The sequence below is a fragment of the Sylvia atricapilla genome, chromosome Z, assembly GCF_009819655.1.
Source record: "Sylvia atricapilla isolate bSylAtr1 chromosome Z, bSylAtr1.pri, whole genome shotgun sequence".
Lineage (NCBI taxonomy): Eukaryota > Metazoa > Chordata > Aves > Passeriformes > Sylviidae > Sylvia > Sylvia atricapilla.
The window spans coordinates 54,726,957-54,746,570 of NC_089174.1; the positions used below are offsets into that span (position 1 = coordinate 54,726,957).

General features: G+C 38.2%; 1 protein-coding gene across 2 annotated transcripts in view; it reads left to right on the forward strand.

Moving 5' to 3' along the window:
* Positions 1-4,770: 4,770 nt before the first annotated feature.
* Positions 4,771-19,614, forward strand: part of SLC24A2 (solute carrier family 24 member 2) — a 106,836-nt gene continuing 91,992 nt past the window's right edge. Inside the window, exons 1-2 of one of the 2 annotated variants that reach the window (XM_066339988.1) lie at positions 4,771-4,840; positions 6,699-7,773. In XM_066339988.1, coding sequence (XP_066196085.1) covers positions 6,841-7,773 — 933 coding nt within the window. In that variant the 5' untranslated portion in view covers positions 4,771-4,840; positions 6,699-6,840. Of the gene's footprint in view, positions 4,841-6,434; positions 7,774-19,614 lie in introns of those variants that run through there. The other variant, XM_066339989.1, reaches the window with a different exon arrangement.

The window sequence follows — 19,614 nt, forward strand, 5'->3', positions numbered from 1 at the left end:
TATATTCCTCAAGAATGTATGTATTAGGTAATATAAACAGTTTCTCCTCCCTAAACACTATGGTTTATATGCAATGTGTTTGCTTACTGTTACTAAAAATTAAGTCATTCAACATACCTTATAAAGACCATATTAATGCTGTTCCAGTTTTATGTGGGATAGAGTTATCTAAAAGGGCTAAGGGCTACCTGCTGAATTTGTGTTGGAAATAGTGTTGATGACACAGGGAAGCTTTCATCACTGCTGAGCAGGGCTTAAGCAGTGGCAGGACTTTTCTGCTCCTCACAGCATCCTGCCAGTGAGTGGGTTGGGGATGCACAAGGAGCTGGGAGAGGATATAGCTGGGACAGCTGACCCCTACTGACCAAAGGGATATTTCAGACCATATGGCATCATGCTCAGCATACAGAGCTGGGGGAAAGACAAGGACAGGTTCCTCACTCATAGCTACCATCCTTTCAGGAGCAAACCTGCTCCAACATAGCCTTACCCATGGCTGGGTAAGGTATACCCTCATGGGGTATACCTGCTCTGTCTTGGGCTTCTCCCTGGCTACACACTTTGTGGAGCTCCAACATGACCTCATGCACACACTTCAAGGTGTTCTTGCTGCAGCATGAACAGGCCACAGCCCTCTCAGTCGCATACCTGCAGTAGTGCAGGCATAACCATTACCACAAATACTTCAAATTGTACACATTTTGGGGTGCCCTGCTGCTTCCTGTGTGTACTTATTCACAGGTCACAGTGCCTTTCAGTTGATTTCACAGTGGAGTTCCAGCCTGCCCAGTACAGTAGCACAGAATGAGCAGTGCTGCCCTGGCCATCTGCCAGCCCACACACATCACCATGGCTGTTATCAGAATGATCCCAGGCCCAGCAGAATAACATGATCAGCAGCACAGCCCTATGGCAAGCAGTGAAAGCAAAAAGCTGCCACTAACAAGCACTAGACTCTAATACACAGCCAGCCAACTGAGCCCCATGGCAAGCACAGGAGCTTGTTGATTAATACCTAACCAGCATAACTGCTATAAATTCAATCTAGCACATTCCAATCGAACATTATCTTGCACTCTTTAATACTCATGCTGGGTGACAAAAAGGACTATTGTGGTTTAACCCCAGCCATCAACTAGGCCCCACACAGCTACTGGCTCACTACCTTACACAAGGAGAGGGGAGCAGAATCAGAATGATAAAAGTGAGAAAACTCATGGGTTTGCAATAACAACGATTTAAAAAATAAAGCAGAAGCTGCACATGCAAGCAAAGCAAAACAAGGAATTCAATCATCCCCTCATATATAGGCAGGAAAGAGCTCATCCATCCCTATGAAAGCAGGCCTCCATCATCTGTGATGGTGACTTGGGAAAACAAAGAAAATCACTAAGAACATTTATTGTTCCTTCTCCCCAGCTCTGTACGCTAAGCATGGCACCATATGATCTGGGATATGATTGGGTCAGTTGGGTTCAGCTGTCTGGCTGTTTTCCCTTCCAGCTCCTTTGCACCCTCAGCCTTCTTGCTGGTGGGGTGAGGATCAGTAAAGGTCTTGACACTGTAATAAAACCAGTAATAAAGCATCCTTGATTTATCAACACTGTTTCCACCACAAATCCAAAATATAACCCCATAGTGGCTGTTACAAAGAAAATTAACTATCTCTCAGCTGAAATCAGAACCAGCGTTTTAATTTAACTCAGTGTTGTCATCTTTTCCATCCTGTTTCACTTGTTACAAATGGCAAAGTGTGAAATAATTCTGATATTTCAAATGTCACCTGTTCCCATCTGCAATTAGCATTTAAAAGCTTAACATCCATTTTCATTCAAATATGCCGCCTCTTGTAGTCATGGTAACCTTCTCATCAGCTTTATCTTCCAGCTTTAGAAGGTACTGCTGGGGTACTTAGAGATGTTGTTATTTAGGATTTTTCATTTGACTCCCTCCTCCTCTCCTCTCCAGCACAAAAAACACCTCTGTGCTTGCTTTTACCAAGTTGAAGGTTTACCACAGCAAGAAAATATACAAAAAGAAAATACTGTTCCACAGATGAAGAAAAAATAGTTTTTACTTCTTGTAGCTTCCTGGAAATAGGAATTGGTGAAGAGGAATGGCTTATGATTTCAGATGACTCCTCACACATGATGCAATAAACTACAGATAAAGTATTAAAAACTACATATTCATCATAAATAAATATAAATATAAATATAAACATAAAATATAAATATAAATGGAAACCTAGTCACATGTACAAATGTGTAGGAGTAGAATCCAAATACTTAGCAGAGGTACCTTCTCTCTTCTCTTTAAAGGAGAAACACTGAACCAGCTTTGAAGTAAATATTGTTTCATTCAAATAATTTTGTTATGCTGTATTTAACCAGGACACACTCTAGTATTTAATTTTGTGAGAAAAAAATGGGTTCCATTTATTGTTATTATCCTTCTTATACTAATATAACTGTTCTTATTTAATTCTCTCCTGATTATTAGGCATCATTTATATGAGAATATGTCAGCTGATTCAAAATGCTTAAGTCATTGGTAGAGATACCCATCTATGAGCCACATAATTTTTGTTACAAATATTATTGTCCCTGGCTTGAAACACATTTTTATTGTTGGGAGAAAAAAAATCGTTGTAAGTACAGAGAAACAGATGGATATTAGAATTTAGATACATGGACTTTTGGTTAGTAGATAATACCATTATCTACTAGCCAAAGTAGATATAAGGAAGATAACAGCATAATTATAGGGGATTTTCTACATATTTTCCCTGTGGTCACTTGTAAAAGTCACCTACCTCCAATTTTTAATTCAGAAATTGATAAAATTGAGGGATTAGGCACATATCTCAGCCTGCCTCTGGGTTGTCTGTTAAGCTGTAAAACCATTTTAGTACTTTTTCAAGTGGCCACTTCTCATAGACTGCAAGCCAACAATTCAGCAGTCACAAGAAATTTTATAAGCATACCTACCCTTAATCCTTGTATCACCATATAGCAGGTGCAGGTTGAATGTTTGCGATGCAGCTACTTCATTTAGGTCTTGTGTATGTGGATACAGAAGTAAATCCCTATTTTAACTAATTCTTATCTATGTGGAGTCTCTAGCAGCACAGTTAAAAGCAATCTCCACATGTGTCCTTTAATCATCCTGAGACTGAACAAAGGCAAGCTGTCATAGTCAACAGGCCCCCTCCATGACCTGTCAGCCAGTAATGACCACCTCCCAACAGGTAACATGAAATAAATATACACTGCACGAGCAGCCTCTGGCCTTGAAGGGCATTTTGTGTGTGTGACTCAGCTATGGCTCCCACTAGAAACCACTGAAATTTTGGAAGTATCTTCGTAACCTTTTACATCCCTTTCATGGCCATACAGTTTCTAAGTTTCTAAGTACAGCCTGCTGTACTTTGGTGTATCTGGTTTTGCCATCTCCTAAGTCTTCGAAACTTATGGATTTAATGCCAAGGGCAAACCAAGCAGCCCAGGTCCTACAAAACACCAGTGTGGAAATATAAACAGACTGGCACATCAGGCTTACCCCAACAGTCTTTATTTTTCATGTGATGTCCTAATGATACTTATAATATCCATGTATTATCACTTAAGAAAAATTCTTACATTTATGTATTCTTTGTAAAGCACCGATTAACAGTTATTTTCTGCTTGCCAAGGGATGAAATCAGAGTTCAACATGAAGAAGGTAGAAATTGTGAAAGGTTATTATTTACCCCAAAGAGACAGAGTTCACCTCTTACAGTAGGGCTTTTGAGAATGTGCAAAGGATGTCACTGAAAGCAGGGAAGTGTTAGTGAGCTGTTAATCAAACTCTTACCAGATCTCAACGGCTTTCCTACCCAACCCATCCAAACATCCTTGATCTTGTCCGGGCTCTGCATTTTTCGAGGACTTTCACATGAAGTTCTTCTTCTGCCCTGAACCAGTCAGGGTCGTCGTCCTGGGGTGTTGCCCCTCCTACACTGGATTGCTTTGGTTTCTCCATGGATTATCATGTAGGTTTTCTTAACAATGGTGTAGAGTAGGAGTGCAACTGGTATTTCAAAAGAGCATCACCTGCTTACTCTAATAGATCTCCACCAAGAAATCAGCTATGGCAGAGCTGCATTGTAACTATTTCAATGTTTGGGAATTTTTAAATAATTACTTAATAAAGCACAGCTTATTGGGGAAACACTAATGCTGAAAGCAAAAGATCAAAATAGAAGGGGACAGCTGTGGCTAAGGAATTCTCCTGCTTTCTCGCGTGTTCAGTGCATCTTTATTGTTCTTTTTGGCAACTTTGAAATGGAGTTTGAAGAAATTTCAGTTTAACAGTAATTAATCATGACGAATAACTTAATCGTGGATATGCCATCTGCGTTAAATCAAAACCAAAAAGAAACGTCCTTTTCATTTCCTGATTTCCCTTCATTAGGCATAAAGGACATTTTTGACCAGAAGGCCTCACCTCTTTAAAATAATCTCGCTCTTTGGGGCTTATCACCTTTGTAGAAGCGCTGACTTCTACCCCTCTTAAACCGCGCCAGCTAACCCAGGATGAAGAAGGAAAAGGAAAAAACCAAATCGCTCGCTTCCCTCTCTCGGCCAGGGTGACCCCGGTCCCGCGGGAGCGCGGCGGGCGGGGCGCCGCCTGCCCCGCCTGCACGGGGCGGATCCCGCTGCCGCCGCCCGCCGCAGTCGGTGCCGCGCGGGGCTGTGCTTGTGCCGGGGCCGCCCGTCCCTGTCCCCGTCCCCATCCCGCTGGTCCCGCGCCCCTGCCGAGCGCCCGCGGGCCGGCGCGCAGCGCAGCGCAGCTCTGGGTGAGCGCCGGCGGAGTGCGCGGGCGGGGGTTGGGCTGCGGCGGTGCGGGGACTCCCATCCGCAAATTCCCGCCTCCATGGGCGGGACCGGCTGCCGAGGGGGGACCGCTGCCCCGAGCCCCCGGCCGGTTCCTCCGCGGCTCTCCGCGCTTGGGGCTGGACCCGGTCTCCTTTCGGAGGTGGAAAAAGTTTGTGCGGCGCGGAGCGGAGCGGTGCGAACTTGGGCTGAGTTAGGCGAGGCTCTGCGGCATCTCCGCGGGAGGACGGGGAGGAAGGCGGGGCGGCGGGGGGCTGCGCTGCGCTCCCGCGGGCTCCGGGGTCCGCCGTGTCGGGAGCGGTCTGGCTGAGCTCTGCCGTGCGAGAGCCAGGGCAGGGGACAGCAGGAGCGCTTCTCCTGTATCCGTTCGCGTAGTGGTCCAGGGAGCTCGGACACCGGCCCGTCGCCGCCGGCTGTGCACGGCAGCGGTGGTGGTGCCGTTCCGGTATCTTTCCTGCTGAATGTTTTTGTGGCAGTCCGTCGAGTGTTAACTCTGAGGTGGAAAATAAATATCTTGCTGTGCTACTGCATTTTGCTGATGAAGTATGTCTCTATGACATCTTAATGTGGAAACTGTTTGAAAAAATCAGGAGAAACTGCGAATGACTTAATAACTTATAGGGAAATAACTGCATGTAATAACTGTAATACTGTATTGAAGAATACAAAATCAGTTATTTTGCTGATTGACAGAATGTTCAGAATTCCGCTACTGCTACGAATGACTTAAGTACGGGATATAACAAGATAATACTGTGCAGTAATTGTAAAGACTAAGATTCAGTTTTACTGAGAAAATATATTTTGTTTCCTGTAAAATGCAACTTACTGTGAAAGACATATGTGTAACTAACTTCTGCTTTTCAAATAGTCTTCAAATTCCTTCACCAAAACACCTGTTATTATCTACAGATTTTTTTTTTCCTGTGTTAGAAGTGCAGTTAGTCAAGTATGCGCATCTCGGGAATATGTGAATAGTCATTCTTGCATAATTCCTTACCATTTCATTTGTTTCAGGAGAAACTCTTGTGTAAATTTAAACTAATTTTTTAAGTATTGGTAAGAGGAGCACTTTTAAAAGGTACCACATGGGTATTCTTAGTAACATCCTACATTTGCTGCTGAATGGATGACATGAATCAAAACAAAACTAGGGGTGACAGAAAATTTTGTCTTGACTCATCCAAGACCTTGTCCTAGGTCTGATCAGAAGTGAGCCAATTTCTCTCTGTAAACCTGAGTCGATTTTAAAGAGGAACAAGAGAAGTTCCCATTTCAGTGCTGTTCCAGCAGCAGAGTATTCTACCTACACATCAGTGACTGTTGCTCTGTGCATGCATAACATTTCAATTAATGCCGCCTCAGCTGATGAGATGCTTGTTAGCACTTTGATTGCTTTTTCTGGCACTGTTGCCCCTGCATTTGGGATTTGGATGTTACATGTTCATAGTGGAAAGTAGTTACAGTAGGTATTAATCTTTGGTGTATCCATTAAAAGAATAGTTTCATTTTTGTACAATATCTGATAAGAGTTTTTACCTTCTGCTAGGATTTTTTTTTTTTTTTTTTGGTAGCCACTGAGGAGAGCAGTGGCTCAGAGGCATATGAGATGCATAAACTGAGTACTGGTAAATTGTTGTCCCCAGGGTGACTGCTTAAACAAACATATAATTGCTACATATAGTAGGGATGTGACAGAACTTTATGTTACATATTCTGCTTCAAATTTTAAATGTAACCCAGTCTGTAAAATGCTTTTATTTATAAGTTTCTAACAATTTCCTGTTTCACTAATATCAGTAATATGTTTGTCCTTTTAAGACGAATGAAGAAAATACATCCTGTGAAGAGTAAAAGTACTTGATTCTGGGAAGACTCTTACAGCACTTCTAACTTCAAAGCCGGAAAAAAGTATGAAGGAGCAGTCCATCTGACTCTCTCAGCATCTCACACAGAACACAAAATGGCTCTTCAGAAAAAAACTGTTGTTGGTGTCCTGGAGGAGTGGTGTTTGGCGGAACCACTGTTTGGTTGCAGGTGGCACCAGAATGTTAGGAAAAAACTGAGACTGATACGAATTGTAGGGCTCCTTGTCAGTGTAGTGGCCATTAGTACTTTCTCGCTTTCAATGAGTGCCTTTTTCAAGATGGAACCACACAGCATGGCGCTGGTCAGCAGCCTCGATAGCCAAAAGCTGGTGCATGGCCACCAAAGAACTCTCTTGGATTTCACAGAACAGAATGAAAACGGCACTCCAGATCCACATGCTTCTATGAAATATGAAGCTGGACACGACAATGAAACAGATGATCATGCAAAGGGAGAGTACCCCGAGGACCTTTTCTCTCTTGAGGAGAGAAGGCAGGGAGCAGTGATCCTCCATATAATTGGAATGATTTACATGTTTATAGCCTTAGCCATAGTCTGTGATGAGTTCTTTGTTCCTTCTTTGACTGTCATCACTGAAAAACTAGCCATTTCTGATGATGTGGCAGGGGCAACCTTCATGGCTGCTGGTGGGTCGGCCCCAGAACTCTTCACTTCTTTGATAGGAGTGTTTATATCCCACAGCAACGTTGGCATTGGTACAATTGTGGGATCTGCCGTGTTCAATATCTTATTTGTTATTGGAATGTGTGCTTTATTTTCTAAAGAGATCTTGAACCTTACTTGGTGGCCACTCTTTCGAGATATGTCCTTTTACATCATTGACTTGATCTTGCTAATCATCTTTTTTCTGGATAACTTCATAATGTGGTGGGAAAGCGTAACACTCCTGACAGCATATTTTTTCTATGTGACATTTATGAAGTTCAATGTCCAAGTAGAAGAATTGGTGAAGAAATTTTTAAACAGGAACAAGGTTGAGAAGGTAACAACAGATGCTGAAGGAAAGGTTGGTCAATTTTTAGTTGAATTATATGTAATAATGTCCTTCTGAGTCCTTCTATAGCATAAGGGTTCTAATATCGTACAGTAACCAATATAGAAATGTTTTGCTTGAATCCATGTTTTGCTTGAATGTCTTTTTGTTTATTCAAACTGATATTATTGAAAATAAAAGATCAAATAGTCTTCTAGTAAATCAATAGCTTTTAACTCCAGCATGATCCTGATCACAGAGAAAGCAAGAAAGAAAATGCCAGCAAAAAGACATAAACCTTTACTCAGCATTTTGGCACATTGATGAGGTCTGAGCTATTTTTTCCCTAAGCTTTTGGATTAAGCAGTGACAATATCTGGGGAGGATCTTGTGACAAAATTTGGCTTTATAAAGACTTTTAATGCACTTTCTTCCTCAGAGAAAGCGCAAATATTTCAGAAGAGTACACAAAGGTATTTTATACATGTTTTCCTTCTACCAGTGCTGATAATACATTAATTTCCTGTTGTAATTAATTGCAATTACATGAAAAAAACCCTTGAAAAGAGTGACCCCAATGGCAAAAGTTATAGTTTCTCTGTTTAAGGAGGATGGTTTCCCGTATGTTATTTGCAACTATGCAAACTAATTTTTGTCCACAAGAAGGTAATGAAATTTATCCAAAGAGGGCTTGGTGGGTCTTCAGCAATTATAATCATCTTTTAAACAGCTTTCTTCTTAAAGCAAGCGATATTTAAGGGGCCTGTGACGCTCAGCTGGTTAATGCTTATGCATGTAGCAATATGTTGGTTGGAATATCTGGCTTTATGTAACTTCGGGTGTATTAATCAGATAAGGCTTTATTATGCAGCAATTATTCAAATTATCAGGGACTTAGCTGCTCACTGTTCCATTTCTTTTGTTTAGCAATCCTATATGAAATGGTTTGGAAGAGACACTTATAATCCATGATTATAAGTACACAGGCAGATAAACAGGAGGAGAGAGAGACACCAGAGCTGGATATTTTAGAAGTTGTGACAGACACATCAGTTTTAGGGCAAGCCACAAACCACCAAAATTAAAACCCAAAAAAGTCTCTTTTTTTTTCTTTCTTCTTTTATTCTCTAACTAGGTTTAGTATCTGTAAATTTACTTGCAACTTTATGTTTTCCTTTTCCCTTTTTTTTTTTTTCCCCAAAATCACTGTACTCATCTTTGTCTTTCTCAGAATGCAGAATTGAGGTTTTATAAGTAAATGAAAAGAAAGGTTGACCAACAAAATACCTGGCCTAATTAGCAAAGGGCTACTTTAACTACATTAGTTTGTTTCTAATTAATCTAAAAGTTCATAATGCACTGTAAGTCTCTGGACCGTTAGTGCTAAAAATATGTGAAGATATAAGGACTATGGTATATGAAGCAAACTTCATCTGTCCAAAACTGGACAGAAAATATGAATCTATAACTGGTCTGAAGAATTATAAATATGAAAAACAAGTATGAAAACTGTCTTTTGTTGTCCTGGCTACAAGGTAAGGGAGAGGAGCTGTATATCACAGAATTTAATTATTTTCAGCCAGGACCACTCATTTATTGTTTACATTGTAATTACTTAATGTTTATTTATAATACAGCTACACAGATTCCAGATAGAAGTGAAAAAAAATCAAGAATTGGCTACTTTTCCTAAAACCACAAATTTTGCATCGTGTGTTTCATGAAAATATTTTTCCTGAATTAACTTGAATTTAATTAAAATGGCAAAATAATGTATTCATAAATCATTGAGGAGTGAAGAAAGATGAAAGATACTCTCTAATTTTGTTGCAATTTAGCTAATACATATTTTCTGTTTCCTGGGGAAAATAGCTTCTCAAGGTGTCAGACCATGTTTTTCCTCTGTGAGCCATGCTATAAAGACATTTTTTTGAATATTCCACTGACACTTTGAAATTATAAGTCATTATGAATTATTTTATTCTTCAGTTGAACAGCATTAAGCAGAATGAATGAAATTATTTTCTTACGGCAAGCATGTCAGAGATTATGTTTGTTGGATAAAATCTCACTGAAATTCTCTCTTAATTTATTTGCTATTATTAGATAATTGGTTGTCTTGCTTTTTAAATTAAAAAAAAAGGCAAAAAGAAAAACTATTACATGTAGTCCCAAGCCCGATAGAGATAGCTAGGACTTTTAGCTTGAAGTTATTGTCTAAAGCAAAGGATAAAATGCTTTTATAGTCTGAGGTGTGGTGCCTCATAGTGAATGCAATGCACATGGATATTTATTTCCTAAACACTAAAAGTTATAAGTATCAAAGAAGTGATAGTCTTGGCTTTTGGTGACAAAAAAAAAATTTAATTTCTATAGTATTAGCTGTTAGCCTAGATTGCTTCCACTCATTATGAGTGTGTATGTACAATTGTATGTATCAAATTAGTATGCCGAACACAGAATTTGCAATCTCAGTTGTTTCTGATGGAAACTTTTTCACTGTAGTTTCCCCCACTGAGATAGAGTTTTGCTAGGCAGCTATCTGGAACTGGGTGTGTTAAAGTCTCAAAATACTATAATTTCAGGAGAGTAGCGTAAATTCTATTTCCTCTAACCAAAACTCCCTCTGCCTATCTGTTAATTCTGCTGCTGCCAAACTGGCAAGTATTCTGCTAAAAAATGTGTGTGTTGTATTTATCTTTAAGACTGTTGTAATCCGAAAGCAGCTCAACAAATTTGAGAAGTATAAATAAGTCATCATAAAGCTGGATAGTGAAGAGTTAAGTGGCTTATTAGCAAACAAGTACCGAAGAGTAAAAAACTGATCAGATGAGAAACCTCTTGATGTGTTTTAATGTTAATTTCATTGCTTTTATTCTTAGCTGTCTTGAGAGGTTGAGAAAGTTTTACATTCTCAAGGACAGTGTTTCCCATGACGAAAGGCTTTAGATATAAACTGATTTTTTTGTCTAGCTTTTATTTGCTCTAGGTGTATTCATCAAGTTGCTGAAATGCATGCATATCTCTGTAGGCCTTTTAGATTCCTGTCCCCATTCTTAAAAAATGATGCGCATTTTTTTTTTACTAGAAAACTATTTTGACTTCTGATGTAAAGGCAGAATTTCATCGAGCTCACTGTTTTCCTTCTCATACTTTCAAGCATGTACAGTCTGGATTATTAAAGAATCCAGGTTGAGAAAATCTGGTAACTTAAATTTCTGGAAGAATTTTGTGGCATTGGTGAGAACAGAATCCACATTTTTTGCGTTTAGAGTTCATATGGTTCATTGGCAAGGTTCTGTTTGAACTGTGGATAGTTCTGTGCCTCATGCCACCCCCTAGGAAGTCTGATGGCAGTCTCATACTGATGAACTCCAGAGATCACTGAGAAAAAGATGAAAAAAAAGGAGGATAGATGAAAAAGGAAGGCAGCATGAAAAGACAAGATAAAAACCAGATGCCTGAGTTCTACAGTGTAGGTTGGCATATGGTGTGTGTGGATCAAGATGGGTCCCTAAGAAGTTGCACTGAATGGGCCCTACAGTAGTAAGTGCTATCCCACCAGTGGATATCACCAGAAGTCCATTCCAGCCTAACTTATTCTGTGGCATGATTTTTAGGTTTTATGTAGCTATCCTGGAAAGAATAGATGATTTTTAGGACTGAGGTGGAGACTTGGGTATTAATTTGGTACCTTCCTCAACTGAATGAAGATATTTAAAACCACAAGTCTGAAATTGATTATAATAGACAGGAAGAGGAAAACAGAAAAAGCTGATGGACACCTTTTTTAAACTTTCTGCTTAGATTTCAGTCTATTCTTCGTTGTCCGTGTTGAGGAAGATACATTGAATGTAGTAAGTCATGTTAAAATATCATGTGGAACTAAATTTCAGTTTTAAGTACTTTTTTCATTTAATGTAGCATGGAGATCATTGCAGAAATGCTGGAATCTGATTGTTCACTAAATAATTCGCAACAGTTCTGTTTGGCAACTAGGAGAACAGAATGTGGGTGGTGCAGGGATATTGTGCAATGACATCTGTTTACTGACAGTACAATTTTAGATAAATAGCTTATGGTATATACAAGACAGTTGCAGTTTTTTCTACATTTACAGAGAACTGCATTTGGAAAATGAGCTAATTTTACCAACATGGCATAGCTATTATTTTATTGCCAATTTTGTTGTCTTAAGAAACTTGAATAGCTTGTGTGTGATATTTTAAGATCCACTTTGATCTCAAGTGTTGTCACAGTGTATTTAATGGCAGTATTTGTATTCTAAAGGAAAGTAACAGTATTTTAGGTACTTCTCTGTTTGGTGCTTGTATTAGCACTGCACATGCACGTTCAGTGTTCTAATATCTGATCTAAAAGGTGTTCAAGGTAAAACACAAATTACTTGCATGTATATGGGAAAAAATGGAACTTTATCAGGGCTCATTATCTTGAGTCCACAGACCTAATAACTGTAACTTATCTATAGAATAACCTTTCTTTTCTTGTTATCAAGAAAAGATTTTTTTCATAGTTCATTGTGTTTCACAGTTCCTAGGAAGGTTTGACTTTTATTCTAGAGACATTTCTCAGTTGATTTACTTGTGCAAGCATGTGTGTGAATACAGAGCTATGAGTATCTGGATCTTGCAAGAGAGTTGTATTGTTTTAAGTGCATGCTGGAAAAGTAAGCCTCAGCACTGACATTGAACCATCTTTTGTTTAGATAAATGTCTGGTTTTGTGTCATGTTTTATCTGCTTTTCTTCTCTTAAAAAACTTTCCATCTACTTCTGTGTTAATTTAATGTTACTCCAGTACCAGTAACTCTGAGTTAATTTGCCTTGAGTTTTTAGCACCGTTGTTTCAATTTAGGACTATTAACTGGCATAACCATAGGCTGATACATAGATATATATGGAACCATTAGTACAGTGAAATGGATACTATTCTTAGTTTCTTTTAGCACTTCTCAGTAATTTATTGACTATGAAGCAATGATTACAGTTTTCACCACTGGAATATCTTGGTTTTATTATGTATGTGCTTTGGAAATAAGCAAAAAGTGACAGCATGCAAATCTAGTGTAGTTTAAATGCACTTTACACATGACCATCCACTAAGATGCTGCCCTTGTTAATTGTGATGGGAAAAGAAAGTCTGGAACTATGCCACCATTAATTAATAGCAAGGAGACAAAATATCCATCAATATATTTAAAAATGAAAAGTATATGCAATTAAAAACAAGCTAAATGATACATCTTAGAGGCTGTGCAAAACCAGCTCTGTTGGCAAACGCACTCTTTCAGAAGAACTCCAAACATGGTTAAATTTGTTGTACCAGAAGCTGTACAAAAAGAGGAACATTGGGGGACTTTATAAATATAGTTTTTCCCTGTGTCATCTCAGTTTTGGATACTTTGATCCAAATCCTCCACAGAATGTGAGAGCTATGGGAGATTGTAGGTGGAATTTCACCTGAAATTAGTATACCAGACCTCAAAATATCTGCCAGCTTTGGGGTGTTTAATCTCTGGAGGAGCTTTACTTTAAAATCATAAAGATGTTCAGAATTTTTTTTAATTTTATTTTTTTCTTAGAGGCTTGTTCAGAAATGCCAGACACATGGGCAGCACTATGGTACTGCTTTTCTATCTTACCCATGTTCCTTTACTTTTTCCCTCAGGATAGCTGTCCAGATTTACCTCTCAGATAAATATTTTTAAAAATCCAAAGACTTTTACAAGGTCTTCAGATTTTGGGGATAAGAGTGGTCAACTTCTATGAAATTACATACAGTTCTCTCACATTCACTGCCCATTTTAAGTTGGTGCCACCCTCATCATGTAGAAGTTTTGAGTGGCAAGGCACAGCTGATTCCCTTACTTTCCTGATATTGTTTTAAAAGGCAATAGTGACTGCTCCACAATATGCGTTTTGGATTGCGGATGTGGGATGTGGGAGTGGAAGGGCGGTGCTTGTTGCAGTGTTGAGGGTCCCACATTTGGAGTGTGTGATGCTCTGAGCACTGCTGACTTCAGAGTGACCTTGGCCTTTCTGAGTGGTGACAGCCCCCAGGCAGTCAGCACTACACTGCCAGGGCCGCAGGCCAAAAAGTTAGGTTTGATGAAGTGCCTCTTTCCTGCTAATGATCTGGGGTTTAGTTTGTTTTATTAGCAGCAGTCAGTTCTCCACTACCAGCTGTAGAGGTGAGAAAACAGGCTCTATTGTGTTCTTTCTCCTCTGATTTTTTTTCCCCCAAGAATTTATGGATTTTGCTTTTGTAACTATGGAATAAGATTGTAAACAATTTTAATTTTTTGGTGTGTAATGGATAGTGTGTTCACAACAAAGAAAGCCCTGCAACAAAAACTATGTAGAAGGGGAGATCAGGAAGGTTCTTAAAAATAAAGTATGTGCTCATACTTGTCTTGAAAAGATCTGTATGGGATGAATGAATATTAAAATTATTTTGTACTTTTATATATAAAAGTATTTTATATAGAACAGATGTATTGGAGATGAGTGTAAATGAACAACTGTAAAATCTATAATTCTTAAGACATTCTACCAATCAACCTCTTTTTTACAATTTATAAAATAAACTTCAATATAAAGAGTAAGACCTCCTTATTTCTCCCTAGACATGTACCGCATTTTATCTAACCTGCGAATGGTAACTAGTGTGAAGTTAATAACTCTGTGGAATAAGTAGTGTTTCCTTCATCTTAACCTAGATCAGCCATAATCTGTTGTTTTTCAGCCAGTTTTTATTTAAACATCACTTTTTATTATTTAACTTAATGGATGCTTCCATTATTCTTTGCAGCAATAAGTGTGCTATTGGCACAAACCAGAGATTTAAATGCTTTCTTGGCACTGGCAAGTTTTTTGGAACCTACAATGACAAGATAAATGAAATACTGGGTAATTGTAATGAATTTAGCATGCACAGATATGTATCATGAGATATAGCTGGCTTAGAAAAGGAAAGGTGACTGGTTTTGTGATTTTTTTTTCTTTTTAATTCAAAACCGCTCATTAAGTACTCCTGAATCACTATCTTCCTTTATCAGTGCAAACAAATACCTTAATAATACTTAGCTGTGCATTTCAAAATGCTGGAAATTTTGTCTCTGTACTCATTCTGAGTAGAATGCCGTGTAGAATGCTCCTGACATGGTATTGTTCTGAGAGATGCACATATTTTTTAACTATTCTTTAAACTATTTTCAATTTTACTAACAAGGTAATGAGATGATAACCTGGTCTCCCCTAGACTAGGTGCTTAGATAACTATATGAGATCAGTTTCTTCCCTCAGTGGAAAGAAACTCATTGTGGTGAAAAAGATAAACGGGACTCACAGTACCTGATAAGAAGAATAGGATTTGTCATGTATACAATTTTATGTGCAGTTAGCATATCATCAGCCTTTTCCTCCTCACCCAAGCTGTCATTGAGTTGCTGATTATTTATTAAACACAGATGTCCAAGAGGTGATTTAAAGACATAGCTTATTTCTCTGTATGATTTTGCAATAGATACCCACAAGTGTCATCAATGGTATATCTGGTAGAAGGCAGCACCTTTTTGTATTACACGACCTAAATCCAAACAATATTGTTGATGCTATGTTTTTCTTTTGGGGAAAATAGTCAGATCAGATGGTTTGAATTTTCTTTCGTTTTGGTTTAAATTTGTGTTTTTGAAATTCTTGCAATTGTATTGTTAAGTGCAGATCAGTGTCACAGGCAAACTGAAAATCTGAAGTTAGAGTTTCCTTAGGGCATACTTTTGGCAAATAAATTGCATCTGACAGAATATATATTGTAGTACATGACCATGTTTTGTTATTTTGCAGGCAATACCTATATCTTTGAGGAAATTAGTTATTTGCTGTCATTGGTGGTTTGTTCATTTACCTGTGTTCTGATCTGAAAAAAGGAAATGAAAAAAAAAAGCTGTGTTGGAAACACAGCCACTGCCTTGCCGGTAACAGAAGTGGGCCTCAGGGCTGGGGAGAGCAATGAGAATTCAGTGTGAATTCCACAGCAGGTGGAGGGTTCAGAGCTCACATTGCCTCCAAAGCAATTTTATCTACCAGTATAACTACTGCCCTGTCTTAACCACTCACTCACCTTGGGTGATTGTCAGGTACAATTTCATCAGTGCAACTCAAAGAGCAATTACGGCTAAGTTACTGTGTTTTGCAGTATTCCTTCACCATTCCATTGTCATCCATATTGTGATTTACATGAACAGCCATAAATAGCTGTGATCTTAGATGACTTCCTTTAAAGTGAGTGTATGAAAACAAGCTTAAAGGTGTGTCTGTGCAGTGATATTAAAACTGTATGAAGGCCTACTCTTAAGGGAATAATAGATTGGTGCAAAATATTTTCCTGTATGAGGAAGAATAAAGATACAAAGATATAAACTATGCTGACAAATTATTCAGAAATTTTCCTCAGGAATTAATCCTACTTTATCACCTCTTAACTGCTTAATGCTGTGAGTCTAGTCTGAAGTCAGCAGTAATACCAGTGACACTTATTGTATAACCAGCTAGTGTAAACTCTTCACCCTCTCACATTGCTGTAACAAAGCTCTAGCTGATAGAGATCACTGAGGGAAAGGCACATCTGCTGTCACAGCATGTGTTTGGCGACTTTCAGGGCATAATTTGAGCTTTTCAAGTTATGTAGACTTTTGCCCAAGGGAAAGGCTGAAGTTTGTAGGGTTTGTAACATTATAGGATGAGCACCTCTTTTGAGATTAATCAGATGTTAATTTTTTTAAAATTTGTGCAACAAGCTTTTATCAAATTACTAATTAAAGTCTTTCTATTGCTACCAGGCACAATCACAAAATTATCACTGAACTAAAATTTATGGCAATCAAATATTTGAATGGAAAACCCCCAGATTTTAGAACGCCAACAATTCCTTTGTCCAGGGTAGTTCGAAGTAATTCATATTATTAATTACTTATGGATTTTTAAGGTCAACTAAAGTAATTTGAAAGCATCTGGTGTCTTACAGCTAATTATGTTTCCGTATACTTTTATTTAAATATTCCTGTTTTTCTGCTTTATTCCCAGTATCGATTGTATTTATTTATTACACTTTCTTTTCATTTAGAATGTTTCTGGATAGAGGCATATTCTGTTTGAAGTCTTCATCTTGGCTGGATTTTTAAATGCTGCCATAATATAAATATTATGAAATACTCTCAAAGTTTGAGTCAAGAAGTGGTTACTCTCTATATTGCAAATCCTGGAAAGCTGTTAAGTTTTCCAGTTCTGAAGGAGTGTTTTGGAAGCAGACACAGCAATGCTAGTTTCCCTCTAGAAGTCTCAGGTAGAGTACCTGAGTCTCCTCTCAAAACCTGTGGCAAAATTACTTTGAAATTTAATCAGAGAATGATCCTGGGATTACATTGCAGTGGAATATTGCCATTATTTTTTTGTGTTCCATTTCTGAAATAAAATCACTACTTGCTGCTGCTCCAAACCCTACTCTACGCATTATAATGAAGTGATTTTGTAACATTTTGATTGTCTTATTGTCAGTCTGTCCCAGAGCTGTTTCCTGTTTGTATGGGCACACCTGCATGTACATGTGCATGTGTGCACACACTGTCAGTCTGAAAGGTGCTGTGTGCACCCTACAGGAGGTACATCAGAAACTGCGCTTCTCTAGAATGGTAACTTGCATGCTTCCTGCACCATTTCACCTGCCTTCTGCCTAATAACCATTTTCCGTAAGACTCCTGCAAATATTTAAAGTTTCTGACCAGCATATTCCTCAAAGGATTTTTCCAGATTAGTTATTCAGAGAAAAATGTCTGTGTTTTCTTCTTAAATATGGACTCCTTCCAAACAACAAACAAATCACTCCTGCCTGAGGCTGAGGACATGATGTACTGAACTATTGACATATTTTACTGTACTAATGTATCACATTAATGATTCCCTATTCTGTACCTCTACAGAGATAGAAACAGGAGGTCTGCATTACTGTAGTGGGATGATTTCTTGCTTTACAGTGAGATAATCAAGATTTAATTCTATCATGGGCATGGCCTGTGGTGCTATTCCTTATACATGACATTTCATGGGGAGAAAAGGCATTTCCTATTCAGGTGAAAGGCCAACAGCTGTAATTACAGTAACTAAAATTTGTTACAAAAGTAAGAAACCGTGCAGTAAGTTCTTGTGGGAATTTGTTTTTTCATTTAAAGATGCCTATAAATTGTAAGTCCTTTTAAGAAAAGGAATAGAAATGCTTCTGCACCTATTCCTTAATTATCTCTGATAATAAATTTGCAAATATATTAATAAGTATTTGCAAATATCAATCTTAAAAGTCAGTGCTTTCAAGTAGATTACTGAATTATTTGGATAACTTCCTGTGTCCATTTTGTACTTGCAAGAAACACCATAAAGCTATTTAGAATGTAATACAGTGTTTATATATTAGCGTTAAAAAACCCAAACCATGCAGTCTCTCCTTTTTAGGGCCATGGGAAGTTAATGTTGATTTATAATCTCATACATAGACATGTGTGAAGAAATACAGACTCTCATCTTAAAATAACAGCAATAGGCTTAGTAACAGGCTAGACTGAATTGCAAACTCATGCCTTAGCTTTGCCTTTAAGGGTCAAGATGTGGTTCTCTTTCATTTAATTATCTTAGAAACCTGTGGTTTTCAAGCCTCATAGAACATTGTACAGTGTGCTGTAGGAAAGCTTTATTTCTGCTTGCTTGATTGGATTACTGTATGCAGGGGAAAAAAAAAAAAAAGGTCAGTGTATTGATGGCAAAACAGTCTTGAGGCCAAACCAAGAACATGGTGGTATCTGAGGAAAAGGTGGTCAGGTTTAGTGGAAAGAAACCAGGTAGTATACATGAGGGCCTCATTTTGCATCATGCTGGTTTTGAAGCATCTTGGTAAACATATCCTCTTTGCCAAAACTTTAAATGTTAGTTAAGTTTCTGCTTAAGAATTCTTCCCATCATTAACATTATTGTCCTTCCCTAAAATGTTAGGAAGGATAGTAGAGAAAAAACTCAAATGGAACTAGAATATACCCTATATGTGCAGATCTTTATAATTTCAATAATTATTTTGTTTTCTTTTCTTAGGAGGGGAAGGACTAAACTCAATGGAAGGTAGCTTTGAAGTTGATGACAAGTTTTCCTGTTGATTTTGATGGAAGTGAAATTAAGCCTAAAAGTCAGGACATTGAGAATTATGATCTGGCTGCTTCTCTGATCTCTATGTGCCACTGTATTATTCCAAGCCTCTGAGCTGCTCTCCTTCCATATTAAATCATCCCTAGCAAACAAAAAAAGGCAATTTCTTTTGCAGTTGTAGCAAGTAAAACAGGTTTTATCAGCTTTCTGTGCCCTTGGACTCAAACTAGAAAAGGGCAGTCAGTGTTTCACAGCATGATCTGTCCTGTCATGTGGATTATTGATAAATATCAAAGCAAGCATTATTATGTGGCAGGATTGTAATTGTCTTTACCCAGAGGACTGCTAGAAACCACTGCTGCTTTCATCCTTTTTAAGGGATCTGTCTCTTACGAGGAGGACTGGACATGGGAAAAGTCAGTTAATTCCTTTCTGAAAGGTAGGAAAAGCTGTTAGCTTTTTTATTTATTAGGTATACATACAGACACATTTTTTGAGTGATCAAATGGAAGAAAATTTTTCTCTGCGACTTACATGCTTTTCATATAGAAAACTACTTGGCAAAAAATACAAAGACTAATTTTCAGTTTTAGTTGATCTATGATCAAAATTATCAATGAGAAGCTCAAGATTTAGACAAATGCAGAACCCAGCTCTTGGCCCCAGATTCA